Source organism: Erpetoichthys calabaricus, chromosome 1 (genome assembly GCF_900747795.2).
Source record: "Erpetoichthys calabaricus chromosome 1, fErpCal1.3, whole genome shotgun sequence".
NCBI lineage: Eukaryota > Metazoa > Chordata > Cladistia > Polypteriformes > Polypteridae > Erpetoichthys > Erpetoichthys calabaricus.
Genome location: NC_041394.2, coordinates 318,381,893 through 318,397,529, shown reverse-complemented (window position 1 = coordinate 318,397,529; position 15,637 = coordinate 318,381,893). Strand labels below are relative to the sequence as shown.

Here is a 15,637-nt window from a genome sequence, read left to right as displayed (position 1 = left end):
AAAATACTTACAGGTTCATATTTTAAACCATCTGATGCTGAAACCATGGTTTCTGCTAAGTCTAAAACATCTGCTCCAACATCTTGAGGAAGGTGGAAGAGAAAAAATGATTAACAGTAATTCATTATGTAAGATATTTTGAAAAAATAAATTCATTTAATTACTTTTAAAGGGCAGAGATGACTGGACAGTACCAAAATGTTTGTGCAAATACAGTATGTTTTTAAAAACACCTTCTTTAAATAAAAAGACAATTGCTTCACTCTTTAAAATTCATTTCTTAATCCACCTATACATTTGTACAAAATGTTGTTTACTATTTCAAGTCATGGGGATGCAGCAAAAAGTACGACAGGGCATGCAAAATATTCAAAAATACAACAAGAAAAATTAGGGCCAACAATCAAGTGATAATTGAATTTCTAACAAAATTATCACACACCATAGGAATGTTAAGTTTACATGCAAAAACTTTGGGGGAAAAAAAATGAATTAGTTTAATACTTACATTGGCATCTCATTGCAACTGTAATGTCAATATTTATTCTCAATTTACTAAAAGAAAAATGATGGTATTAATTATAAAAAAAGTTAAGTGTAATTTATAAAACATTATCAGAATATAATTAAAAAATAATTTTGTGCATCAGTGAAGACACCTGACAGAAAACATCACTAAGAATAAAAAAAATACTTAGAAAATGCTTACATTTTAAATCTGTTTTAAGAAGATATATACAACTTACAGAGAATCACGTATGTTTGCCTCCCAACAGACACAGATTTTCTGTTACAGAAAGTTAAACAAGAACCTTAATCCATAGTTTAAACTACAGCTTTTAATATTTATAGACAAAGCAGCAGGTAATGTGTCAAGTAAACTTAAGTGTACATGGACAAGGTGTATTCAATACCTATTAAACTTCAATATTCTATGTTGTTTTAGTTTATTATATCTTCAACACATTGTCCACCCCGATCTGTAATGATCAGCTGTTATTTGCTTCCTTCAACTTACATCACTAAAGTCTCAGTTCCTGAGATATACTACCAGTACTACTAAAGATAAAAAAGTCTGAATTGTAGAAACTTCTGACCAACTTACAGATAGCTCTTCTATATGAATCTCTAACAAACACCACATTTGCAACTTGGGATGTTCCTCTAATGAGATTTCAATTCTTATGGATGGCACATGGCTAGAAACCAACATTTAGTGCAATTGATGACCACCACTTTATTTCTAAGACGATAAAGTAATTTATGAGTGCCAAACAAACCTATGTTTATATTCATAAAAGCACAACTTGCAGAAATCCAAAACTAATCAAGAGACACAAAAGAAACATTATAAGCTGCATGTCATTTTAATTGTTTTTCAGTTATACTGCAAGACATTCTTGATGCAATGGAGCCAGATTACACCTAACATTGTGTATGCAACTATTATATTACACATCCTAGGCTCTCTTTGATTTCTTTATTGTAAATATTCATCAATTTTTGGTGGCAGCCCAAAACACTATTTATGTTTAATTTCATTATATTTATAATACATCTTTGAAAACTTTTTTTTAACACACAAAAAAAACCCAAAAAACACACTACTGGTGGGTGGAGGGCTTACATAACAGAATGGAGAACAAGGTGCTAAATTAGTGGCTTGGATAAAAGATTGTTCCAAATCACTGTGTAAATAATTAAGGAAGTGAATGTAAATTTTAAAACATCCACTGCCCTCTTGATGAACAGAATAATGTCCTAAAGTATATTTTGACCAGAACCTGAAAAGCATTGTTAAACAAACATTCCATAAGGCATTAGTCATGTCTTATCAGAATGCGGTGACTATAGTGTTTTTCCTATATCAGTTTCTACGGACAGAAGCCTCCAAGGAATTTTCTTAGTCCACTAAAACATCAAACATATTCAGGAATATGTTCCTGCATCCACTGGTGAAACAAACAGCCTTTATTTGATGTCTGCTGAATTACAAAATAAGCAAAATGTAATCTCACTTTACATAAACAATAAATTCTTAGACACTGCTTATAGTGGAAAATCATGTACACAGGAGTGACCCTACACAGCCCCTTAACACTGCCCTAAACAGCAGCAAACTATGTTTTGATAATATCCTTAAAAATGCAAAGTATAGCTTCAAATAAAGTATATCAATGGTTTTAAATTCAATAAGGTTATTTGGCTCCTACTCCATGCACAAAGCAACAAGCAGAGACAGACACAGCACTTTGTGCAAGCTCCATACAGCAATAGTTGGGTCACAGTTTGTCGGGTGAAATCTTCATATGAGAAGATACATATCATGTGGAAGATGGAGAAATAGTGTGAGAAGGGCACTTTTAGCTTCTTGTCTTGCTACAATGTACTATTATGAATAAGATGCAGCATGAAAAGTCATACACCTGCTTCATTCTTGCACCATAACATGCCATACTGAGAGCAAGACAGAGTAATGCGGTGTTCTATTTGAAGAGAGAAGTTGGAACTTCTGAGTATCTAGTCGGAATTTTCAGCTGGAATGCCCTCTTAAGTCGGCTTTCTAACTCAAAAACTCTGGGTTAGTCTGTTAAGCCCAAGTTTGTCCAAATTCAGATTATGACGTCAATCCAACATGATAACGTACTCTGCGAATTTTAGTGAAAGCTGTTTATTAGCACTTCTGTCTAGTTATGTCTCATTAAATCAGTCATACACCACCCTATCTAGCTTACATTGATGGACATGTTACTGTGGTGTTATTAACTGCTATTTATTGCGATAGAGCAAGCACAACAAAGGTTTTCCTGGAAACATCCATATTGATTTTCTTAATGTTTTACTTGAACGCAGTCAAATCGGATGTGACATCATTCCCAGCTCCAACATCTGACATAAATGGAATGTAGCATAAGAGTACGAAAAGCACTTCTAGCACTACGAATAGCCATGCTAATTTTAAATTTTGAAATCTTTTTCCAATCTTAGGTGAATTCAAATCTGAATAGGTTTAAATAGCAAAGGCTAAGGCTGACTCTGAGTTCACATTAAATTAAGTACTTTTTAAAGAACTTCGTATCAGCTCTACAATTTGCCCAAGGACAGCTGGGAGAACCCTAGACCAAGTGTATGAAGATTTGCTCATTTGTTCTTTGGAAAAAAGACCAAGATTTTTGTTTGTAGTATAATTGCTATACATTAGGTCTGATCCAAGCATAACTACAGATATCATCCTAACAGTGCCAAATCTAATGTCAACCATGGTGACAAAGAGGCATGAAAACAAGATTAAGATTATTTTTACAAATGTGTAACAGCCTAAAGCATACTACCAATGCCTTAATGGAGTATCAGAAGACAAATAAAATCTATATTTGACACAGGCTTATTTAATTCCTATAGGCTTTAAACTACCCTCAAATACTTCCCCATCTACTGTACCTTTGAAGGAGTCTAAGCAATTCTGTGAAGAATGGACAAAATGTGCAGCATCTATAGTGACATGCAAAACTTGGCACACCCTTGCTTAAAACGTCTGTTACTGTGACTTGATAAGTGAGCAGAAGATGAACTGATAACCAAAAGTCATAAAATTAAAGAGGACACGCTTCCTATCAACATTTTGTGCAAGATTAATGTAATGTTTTTGTTTTGAACAATTGTATAGTGAAGAACGGAAAGGAGAACCATGCAAAAGTTTGGAAACACCAAGATAGCTGACGTCTCAGATAACTTTTACTGAGGTTTCGGACCTTCATTAGCCCATTAGGACTATAGCATGTTCACAATCATCTTTAGGAAACTCCAGGTGATGCAAATTGCAAAGCTGTATAAATTATCTGACTCCTCAAACCTTGCCCCAACAATCAGCAGCCCAGGGCACCTGTAGGCAGCTGCCTATCCTTCTGAAAATAAAATAATTGATGATCAGAAAGCAGGTGAAAGTTACAACAAGATAGTAAAGCATTTTCAAGTAGCTGATTTCTCAGTCCGTAAAGTTATTAAGAAATGTCAGTTAACAGGAATGGCGAGGTCAAGTTGAGGTCTGGAGGACCAAGAAAACTCATCACCAAGAAATCTCATTGGACTGCTAGAAAGGCAAATAAAACCCCCGTTTGACTGAAAAAGATCTAAAGGAAGATTTAGCAGACTCTGGAGTAGTGGTGCCCTGTTCTATTGTGCAGTGACACCAGAACAAATTTGACCCTTATGGTAGAGTCAGCAGAAGAAAACCCTTCATGCGTCCAAGTCAAAAAATTCAGCGCCGGAAGTTTGCAAATGAACATCTAAACAAGCCTAATGCATTTTGGAAACAAGTCCTGTGGACTGATGAAGTCAAAACAGAAGTTTGTGGTTGCAATGTGCAAAGGTATGCTTGGAGAAAAAAGGGTGCCGAATTCCAGGAAAAGAACACCTCTCAAACTATTAAGCATGTGGGTGGACCGATCCGGCTTTGGGCTTGTGCTGCAGCCACTGGTTGAGGGAATGATGGATTCAAATAAATACCAGCAAATTCTGGAAGCAGACATCACAGCATCCGTAAAAAAGTTGAAGTTAAAAAGAGGATGGGTCCTACAACAAGGTAATGATCCGAAACACACTTCGAAATTTATAATGAATACCTCAAGTAGCGCAAGCTGATGGCTTTGCCATGGCCCTTACAGTCCCCTGATCTAAACATCATTGGAAATCTGTGGATAGGTCTCAAAAGAGCAGTGCATGCATGAGGGCCCAAGAATCTTGCAAAATTAGAACAAATGGGCAAAAATACCCTAAGTAAGAATTGAAAAAAACTCTTAGCTGGCTACAGAAAGCATTTACAAGCTGTAATAATTGCTAAGGGGGGGGTCTTTCTACAATAAGTACTGACCATGTCAACTACCCAAACTTTTGCTTCAGGCCCTTCTTTTTTGTATTTGATACCTGTAAATAATGGAAATAAAACTTAATCTTGCTTAAAATAATAAAGAAATGTGTCATCTTTAATTTGCCTTTTGGTGATCAGTTCATCTTCTGCTTACTTAAACCATTCTCAGTAACAGTCATTTTAAGCAAAGGTGCCCAAACATTTGCATGCCAATGTATGTACCAAGTTTGATGATCCTTCTCGTAAAAGACTCATGCAAACAACAGACAAAATTGTGAGATACACCTTTTTATTTTTTTTAATGTGTAATTTTTTTGCAATAACTATATTTCTATATACTACGTATACGAAAAAGTAACAATCCAACTCTCCTGCATAATGAAATGATGCATTTTACAAAAATATAGAACAGGAGTATACTATGATAAATTGGTCCCCAAAGAACACACACAATGTATGGCAAATAAAAAGTGAATGATTTCAATGTATTTAAGAAAAAATACAAATGTAGCAATGTTACTGGCAGCAAAAGGCACAAACAGAAATCGAATGAAATAAATTAGATCAAAGCAGACTGCAATCTCATGCTAAGTGTAGCCACTGTACTTTTATGAATCTGTCAAAATCCGAGAATGCAGTTAACAAAAAAGTCAGAGCTATGTAATAAATGCAAACTAATATTCTGCAAATAGCTAAACTTGTCAGCAGGATGACACAGTACTGCAGAATTCTGCAACATAAATAATTGTGTTTGGTTCAAATGATACAACACAAAGCATGGCATACTTAGCTGCAATAACAGTTTTGAAAATAAGAGGCCACTATAGGCAAAGAACTTGAAGCAATTTAAATGACAGTTTAAAAAAAAAAATTCTATTATGTCAAACTCACCTGGTGAAATCTTTATCCACTTCATATTCATAATTCATCCAAGTATCACGATACACCAAGAACTCTAGTAAGGCAAGCACTGCCATGCTTGCAAATGCCAGTAATGAAACTGGGGAAGAAAAATAAAACAAATACCAAGAATTGATTTCTTAAACTTTAAACTTTACTGTACAATCCACTTATATTTATTGACTGGTTTAATATTTTAAAACAATATGAATAATAAATGCACAGCTTAGTTGCCTTTACATTTCTACATCAAATGCACAGACAGATTAGGTCAGAATCAGTGCTGTGGCCTAGTGGCTAACCAGCTGGACTGAAGTCTAGAAAACTGCAAATGACTCATCATCATTTTTTTTTTTTTTTAAAACACGCTGGTTAATTTAGTGGTTAATTGCCAGATTTAGGTGCATTGTGAATTAGAACCTTTATCCAGGAAAGCTCAACCTGGCAAATTGCAAGATTAATAATAAAAATGAATTGCAGGAATCTACTATTCATCATATGTTGAATAAATCGTTAAAATTACTATTTTAAGTAGGCAAAACATAATTTTAGCCTTACACATTACACCTTGGCTCAAATTCAAGAATGGCAGTCACAAGGGAGCCTTGTAATGTCTGTAGTTTAGATTACAAATATTAAAAAATGGCTTTACAAGTGAAAGTTTGTTTCAACAGCAGCATATATTTGGAAGAACTAAAAATATAGTATCTTGAAGAACTCGAGAGTGATCTGGCAACCCAGTCCTACTAGATTTTCCCCCCCATATGGATACTCTTATTCTTAATTAACTGCTAAAATAAAGGCTGAATAAGACTGATACATGCATCAAAAAGTTTTTAACTGCTATTCACTGAGTTGTAAAGAAATTTAAAGCATAATTGTAAAATTCTGTAAATTTATATTGAACTTTTTACATTTCACACATTTAAAAACATACTTACTACTCACACTAGCTTAAGAAAATATTTATAATTTAACTCCATTCTGATTTAACCTGCATTACAGCCTCTTTACAGATCTAAGATCTGTGCCAAGATATCATTTAGTATCTTGTATGAATCTGAAAAAAAAAAAAGAAAACTAATTGCATTTCTGTAAATCATCTAAATAAATAAGAAATTTGTTCACCTTCTGCAGTCAGGTTAATGCTAACAAATACATAGGGAAATGACCATACACTTTTGAAAAACATCCTTCGTTCTCAAACAGCCACTAAAGGGTTTTGATGGAGACATGTTTTAAAAGGGCTCCTGGCATCTTAATGCACTTTTGAAACAGTGAAAAATTTTCAATATTAACACAGAGAGCTCTCTAAAGCAGGAGTTACTTAGCACTCTTTAACATCCACTGGTCAGTGGAAGAAATCCATCTCAGTGGTTTGAGCAGGGATATGTAAAGCATAATGAGGTTTGTGACAGGAATAAAATCAGAGGGTGGGAAGGTGATAACAACAAAGTTTATTTCTGTAGCACATTTTCATACAAAAGATGTAGCTCAAAGAGCTTTACAACAACAGAAAGAAGTGGTTATGTGCAAAGAAAAATTAAATTTATAATGATGAAGTAGCTTCTGTATTTGCTGTTTATTTTAAGCAGTTTCCCTTTATATCTTGTAGGGTTTCCTTAGGCCAAGTTTGGGTTGGAGAAAAGGTAGGAGTTATAAAGTGATTTTTCGGGAAGATGTTAAGTTTACATAACTGGAGTTGTGCAGGTAGTTAGCAGTTTCATAATGTGACCAAAAATACAAAATATTCCATCATGGAGTACATAATAAAAGGATCCTACTGAGTAAATTTTTTAATATTTGTAATCTAAACTGCAGAAATTGGAAGGATCTATTGTGACTAAAAAAGTCATGCAAAAAACTAAATACACTCCATGATATGTTTTTCTTCTTTTCAACATACATGGGAATATCAAGATTTGTTTTTTTTTATTGAAACAGAATCTTTAGGTAAAACAGATATAGAAAACATCATGCCACATTTACATTTTGTAGTCTATAGTATAATTTAGATACACATATATGCAAAGTTAGCATGTGGAAAAAGTAAGTCCACCCCTACATTAATCCCTGCCTCAAATACTTTAAATTAGAATCAGGTGCAAATGATCAGAACATCATTAGAGAGGACCTTGAAGAAACCAGTCTTATTTAAACCCAAGACATTTTGCTCTTTGTTGTATGAAGTTTGTGTTATCAGTTATTCTGGTTGACTATATGCATACTTCCTTCCAGATTCCGTGTAAATGACACAAGTCACATTATTCAAATATTATGCCACATGCTAGAATCTAAAAAGGAGAAGGGCTTCAAACTGTATGTTTCAAGCTACATCCAAAATTACGAACATAAGATCCACATGTAATAAATAACATGTTTGAGTACAAATCAAGGTTAACACAGCGATACTGCTAACATCTGTCAATTCATGTTACAGTTTTCCTAACACCTTTGTCAAATTCAGTTTAAACAAGGAACAAAGGAAAGGTTACCATTAGGGCTCAGTGCTACAGATCCATGGGAAAAAGCCAAAAGCCTTCTAGTTTGTGCATAGGTTAACATGCAGATTAAGTACAGGCTCGTTCATGAGACAGGTTCCTATTCATCAAATCAAGCTTCTGTTAATCATTAAATACACATAACATGACCCATGAATTGGATGACGGGCTACCTCAGCGACCAAATTCAGCTTTGGATCCACCGATAGCAAAAGCATAGTGGGGCCTTTGGGTTATTATCATGACAGGCAGTGACTCAGCCATGTGTTTCATGGCAAGCAGCAAGGCAGATGCTGACAGTTAGGTACACTGCACAGGAAGAATGAAAGTCACACATAGCCAAAGAATTGGACATGTGAGCTTCGTACTCCACATTAGTGGGCTTCAAGTCCATGCAGTGCACAGTGCTGAGAAGAAAACACACACTGCTGGGTTAGGCCGGGTCAGTGTTCTCCCTAGCGTATTTTAGTTAAGCGCCTGGCTGTCATCTCACATGATATTGTGAGATGACAGCTGCAAATCTATAGGCACAGGCAGATCTAATGATCTGCACAGATGGCAAGGGACGAGCGGGTGGGTGGGCAATATTTTAGAAGCAGGATCGCAAGTGGCGAGGGGAGAGGTGCGGGACGGGATGTTGCTGATCACTCGATGCTAAAGCTAATAACAGGGACGAGGAGGAGCGGAGTTCACAAGCAAAGAGTATGGGGAGGTGGGCTTTTGAGAGAGGGGTGTACATGGTAATAGCGAGGGCGGAGCAGCTTAATACAGTAGCAAGGAGTATGGAGAGGTGGGCGGACAAGAGGGGGCTGTACATGCTAATAGCAGGAGCAGAGAGGCAGTTCATGAGCAAAGAGGATGTGGAGGTGGGCAGGCAAGAGGAGGACTGATAAAATAAAATTACTAGTGGAACCAGCCTGTCAGATATCAGAAAAAGGGTGTCAGGAAGTGACGTCTCTGTTCTCAGTGTCAGTGCAGTCTGTGTAGTGCTGCCAAGAGCACAGCTGCTCTCTTCTTGTTCAGTACATAGCAAACCAATGTATTATTATATTATATATATGTATAAAACACAGTACTGTGCAAAAGTTTTAGGCAGGTGTGAAAAAATGCTGTAAACAAAGAATGCTGTCAGAAATATAAATAATGATTGTTTATTGTTATCAATTTACAAAATGCAAAGTGAGTGAACAAAAGAAAAATCTAAATCAAATCAATATTTGGTGTTACTACCTTTTGCCTTCAAACCAGCATCAATTCTTATAGGTACACTTGCACAAAGTCTGGGATTTTGTAGGATTATAGTCAGGTGTATGATCAACCAATTATACCAAACAGGTGCTAATGATCATCAATGTCACACGTAGGTTGAAACACAGTCATTAACTGAAATAGAAACAGCTGTGTAGGAGGCTTAAAACTGGGTGAGGAACAGCCAAACTCTGCTGCCAAGGTGAGGTTGTGGAAGACAGTTTCATGTCATGGCAAGATTGAGCACAGCAACAAGACACAAGGTAGTTATACTGCATCAGCAAGGTCTCTCCCAGACAAAGATTTCAAAGCAGACTGGGGTTTCAAGATGTGCTGTTCAAGCTCTTTTGAAGAAGCACAAAGAAACGGGCAACGTTGAGGATCGTAAACGCAGTGGTCAGCCAAGGAAACTTAGTGCAGCAGATGAAAGACACATCAAGCTTATTACCCTTCGAAATCGGAAGATGTCCAGCAGTGCCATCAGCTCAGAACTGGCAGAAACCAGTGGGACCCAGGTACACCCATCTACTGTCCGGAGAAGTCTGGCCAGAAGTGGTCTTCATGGAAGAGTTGCAGCCAAAAAGCCATACCTCCGACGTGGAAACAAGGCCAAGCGATTCAAGTATGCACGAAAACATAGGAACTGGGGTGCAGAAAAATGGCAGCAGGTGCTCTGGACTGATGAGTAAAAATTTGAAATATTTGGCTGTAGCAGAAGGCAGTTTGTTCGTCGAAGGGCTGGAGAGCGGTACAATAATGAGTGTCTACAGGCAACAGTGAAGCATGGTGGAGGTTCCTTGAACGTTTGGGGCTGCATTTCTGCAAATGGAGTTGGAGATTTGGTCAGGATTAATGGTGTTCTTAATGCTGAGAAATACAGGCAGATACTTATCCATCATGCAATACCATCAGGGAGGCGTATGATAAGCTCCAAAATTATTCTGCAGCAGGACAACAACCCCAAACATACAGCCAAAGTCATTAAGAACTATCTTCAGCGTAAAGAAAAACAAGAAGTCCTGGAAGTGATGGTATGGCCCCCACAGAGCCCTGATCTCAACATCATCAAGTGTGTCTGGAATTACATGAAGAGACAGAAGGATGTGAGGAAGCCTACATCCACAGAAGATCTGTGGTTAGTTCTCCAAGATGTTTGGAACAACCTACCAGCCGAGTTCCTTCAAAAACTGTGTGCAAGTGTACCTTGATGAATTGATGCTGTTTTGAAGGCAAAGGGTGGTCACACCAAATATTGATTTGATTTAGATTTCTCTTTTGTTCATTCACTGCATTTTGTTGATTGATGAAAATAAATGATTAACACTTCAATTTTTGAAAGCATTCTTTGTTTACAGCATTTTTTCACACCTGCCTAAAACTTTTGCACAGTACTGTGTGTGTGTGTGTGTGTATATATATATATATATATATTATATATATATATATATATATATATATATATATATACACACACACACACATACAGTCGTTTAAGCATTAGGTGTGTTCTGTGTGCCAAAATCCTTGTAGCAATCACTGCGGTTCCTGTTAAAGCGACTCCCTCTGCCGTTTTTATATTTGCTCATACTGAGGGTTTTGTTAAAGTGACCCCATCCACTGTTCTTATATTTGCTCATATTTGGACCTGCGTCCATACTGCAAAAAGTGTGCATAAACCCTTGCAGCACACACTGTGTCCTGAGCAAATGTTTTGTCACTGAATTGCTGAGGGTTATGTTAAAGTGACACATCTGCCATTTCTTTTTTGTTTATATCCTGCCCTGCCGTAGTGCAAGTGTGCATTGAATATCCAACAGGCTCCCACTTTCCCACTCAAAAGTCTTATTCATAGGTACTTTTAATTTTTTCCAAATGTTTCACCAACATGAGCAAAAAAAGTGTTCAGAAACCAACACTGCTCAGTTATTTCAGAAAAGAGACACTACAAACTAATGAAGGTGCAGCGTCAACTCCTGATGTGGCAATTTCAGACAAAGACATTGCAGAGGCTGGTCCACCAGGGGAAATCTCTTCAGCACACACTCTGCCAATTGATAAATCTAAGCAATGTGGTGCTCACTGTGCATGAAATTTTCAAACAAACACCCCCCCCCCCAAGGAGGGAGTTACCTTGGGTAAACGTGCCATGCACAAGAATTCGAAAAGAAAGCTTGCTGGACCATGAAAAAAGTAAAACGCACATTGAGTCTTCTGCTGACCTTTTAGGAAAGCGTGTACTACAGCAAACTTGAATTGGTCAAATTGAAAGGTCTGTATCTATGTTAAATAACTTACAGAGAGATGCCTTTGTGGGAGCTTTAAGATCCATGCATTGGTTGGCAAAAAATAGAGTTGCCACATACAACGTTGTTTGAAAAGCTGTTGGAACAATATAATGAAATGGGTTATTCCTTTTTACAACATCTCTATGTTGGTAAAAATGCACATTACACCTCTGAAAGAATAATGCAAGAGCTGCTGGATGTCTTAGCATCAGAAATAAAGTCTAGCATACTGAAAAATATTCACACTAAAAATTTTTTCAGTATTATGTGTGATGAAACCACAGACATCTCAGTTGTAAAACTATTATTTACATTAAATATGTTTGCCAGGTAACTAAAGAGGTCAGAATTAGTTTTGTATAAACCCGCAATATGATTGATGGCAAAGCAGAGACTATAACCAACACACTGAGTGAGACTATAGGTCTCTCTAGGACTTCAATCAGGCGAATTTAAAGACTGTTCTGCCTAAACTCCACCAGCATGTTAAATTTCCGACAAGAGGAGACAATATATTGGACTTGGTATACACTAACACCAGGTCTGCATTTAGAGCAACTCCCCACCCTCACATTGGACTGTCTGATCACATTACAGTAATGCTTACTCCGGCATATATGCCATTGCTGAAGAGAACAAAGTCGGTAATAAAGCAGGTCAGAACATGGCCAGATGGAGCTACTGAAGCCCTGCAGGACTGTTTTGAGAGCACAGAATGGAGTGTCTTTAGAGAAGCGGCGACCATTGATCATCACATTGACATTAATGAGTATGCCGAAGCAGTGACAGGATACATTGACAAATGCATTGGAGATGTCACCGTCATCAAATCTGTCTCAACACGCACTAACCAGAAGCCATGGTTCACAGCAGAAGTTCACAAGCTGCTGAAAACAAGGGATGCTACCTACAAAGCCAACGACGAAGTGGCACTCAGAGCAGCTAGAACCAACCTGTCCCGAGGCATTAAGTTAGCAAAGCGGGAGTACTCAAAGAAAATTAGTGATCACTTCGCCTGCTCAAGAGATTCTCGTCGAATGTGGCAGGGCATCCAAACCATCACGGATTATAAGGCCCCACCGCATATGTGTGTTAACGACACCTCTCTTCCAGACGCTCTTAACGCTTTCTATGCCAGGTTTGTGACACAGAACAATAAACCAGCATGGAAGACCATCCCCTCGTCAGACAATCAAGTTCTGTCCCTGTCTGCAGCTAGTGTGAGAAGGACTCTCATCAGGGTCAACCCACACATAGCTGCTGGACCAGATAACATACCTGGACGTGTGCTCCTAGCTTGTGCGGACCAGCTGACTGATGTCCTAGTGGACATCTTCAACATCTCCCTGAGCCAAGCTGTTGTGCCACAATGTTTTAAAAACACCACCATCAGACCTGTCCCAAAGACAGCTACAGCCTCGGAACTCAATGACTACCGCCCAGTGGCACTCACTCCAATCATTATGAAGTGCTTTGAGCGGTTAGTTTTGAGTCACATAAAGAATCAGCTGCCCCCCAACTGGACCCTCTACAGTTTGCATATCAATCAAATCGATCAACTGACGATGCAATTTCAATGGTATTCCACCTGATCCTGTCACATCTGGATCACCGCAATGCACATGTAAGAATGCTGTTCATTGATTTCAGCTCAGCATTCAATACTATCATTCCCAGGCAGCTGATCAGTAAGCTGGATCTGCTCGGACTCAACACCTCCACCTGCAACTGGATTCTGGACTTTCTCACTGAAAGACCTCAAACAGTACAGATTGGGAATATAAGATCTAACACCATCACACTGAGCACAGGTGCCCCCCAGGGTTGTGTACTGAGCCCGCTACTCTTCACGCTGTTGACCCATAATTGCACCTCCAACTCTGACACAAACCACATTATCAAGTTCGCCAATGACACTAGAGTAGTGGGACTCATTGAGAACGACGATGATGCGGCGTACAGAGAAGAGGTGGAACGGTTGGCACTTTGGTGTAAAGACAATAATCTGTCTCTTAATGTTGAAAAGACAAAAGAGTTGATTGTTGACTTCAGGAAGACAAAGGCTGTCCATCTCCCACTCAACATTGATGGCATCACAGCAGAGAGAGTGAAGAGCACCATGTTCCTCGGTGTTCATATCACAGAGGATCTGTCCTAGACCAAAAACACCAACTATCTTACAAAAAGAGCCCAGCAGCGTCTTTACTTCCTGTGACGACAGAAGAAGGTGCACCTCCCTAAACCCATACTTACCACCTTCTACAGAGGCACCATAGAGAGCGTCCTGACCAGCTGTATTACAGTCTGGTATGGAAACTGCCATGCCTCCGACCGCAAAGCCCTTCAGAGGATTGTGCGGACTGCTGAGTGCATCATTGGCAGCTCTCTACCCAGTCTGCAGGAGATCTACACCTCACGCTGCCTTCATAAAGCCACTAGCATCATGGCTGACCCCCACCACCCCTCCCACCAATTGTTTACTCCTCTTCCATCTGGAAGACGACTCTGTAGCATCAGGAGCAGGTCTGCGAGATTGTGCAATAGTTTCTTTCCCCAAGCAGTCCAGCTCCTGAACACCATGCTGCCCTCCTCCACACTGGACTCTTTACTCCACACACTCTCTGGATTACATAATACTACTTAATACTGTATATGTTTTTTAGTTTTATATATATATATATATATATATATATATATATATATATATATATATATATATATATATATATATATTATATATATATTATTATATATATATATATATATATATATATATATATATATATATATCTTGTGTGGCGGCACGGTGGCGCAGTGGGTAGCGCTGCTGCCTCGCAGTTGGGAGATCTGGGGACCCGGGTTCACTTCCCGGGTCCTCCCTGCGTGGAGTTTGCATGTTCTCCCCGTGTCTGCGTGGGTTTCCTCCGGGCGCTCCGGTTTCCTCCCACAGTCCAAAGACATGCAGGTCAGGTGGATTGGCGATTCTCAATTGGCCCTAGTGTGTGCTTGGTGTGTGGGTGTGTTTGTGTGTGTCCTGCGGTGGGTTGGCACCCTGCCCGGGATTGGTTCCCTGCCTTGTGCCCTGTGTTGGCTGGGATTGGCTCCAGCAGACCCCCGTGACCCTGTGTTCGGATTCAGCGGGTTGGAAAATGGATGGATGGATATATCTTGTGTACTGCACCTTTTGACTCTGGAGAACGATATTTCGTCCCACTGTGTACTGTAAGTATATTGTTAGGATGACAATAAAGCTCTACTTGACTTGACTTGAAAACTGCTAATCTGGTTGGACTAGGGTCATATGGAGCGGCTGTTATGATTGGGAAACAGGTGTGGTATAACTGTTTAAAGATAAAACATCTGGACTCTTGGTCAACTACTGTGTAAACCACCAATTGGCCCTTGCAAGTGACCAAACAGCAGCTGCGGTACCTTATTTAACAAAACTGAACAACATCTTAAGGCAGCTGTTCTATTTCTTCCAAAATTCTTCAGTTAGGATGGCTGGTTTGACAGAAATTCAAAATATTCTGAACATTCCCCAGATTATGCTGAAAATGGCCAGTGACACTAGATGGCTGTCTCATGACTTTGTCATGACAGTGTATGATGAGTGTCATAGCTGCGCTGGAAAGAGAGGCCACTGAACGAAATGACATCACAGCTGAAGGATTAAGCAGATGTATTAAAACGTACAATTTTGTTTCCTCTCTGATGATGCTTTCAGACGTATTACCTTTGTTGTCCAACTTATCTAAGGCTTGGCAAAGGCAAGATGTCAATCTTACCGAAATTGAGCCAGTTTTGCTTGCCATAAAATTGTCCATCATGGATTT

At 38.6% G+C, this 15,637-nt stretch overlaps 1 protein-coding gene across 1 annotated transcript in view; it reads right to left on the bottom strand.

Moving 5' to 3' along the window:
* The window catches only part of ergic2 (ERGIC and golgi 2), a 69,688-nt gene that overhangs the window by 42,140 nt on the left and 11,911 nt on the right, over nucleotides 1–15,637 (bottom strand). The window contains exons 3-5 of the mRNA XM_028818014.2: nucleotides 5,759–5,867; nucleotides 509–555; nucleotides 12–82 (exon numbers count right to left, since the gene is read on the bottom strand). Coding sequence (XP_028673847.1) covers nucleotides 12–82; nucleotides 509–555; nucleotides 5,759–5,867 — 227 coding nt within the window. The remainder of the gene's footprint in view (nucleotides 1–11; nucleotides 83–508; nucleotides 556–5,758; nucleotides 5,868–15,637) is intronic.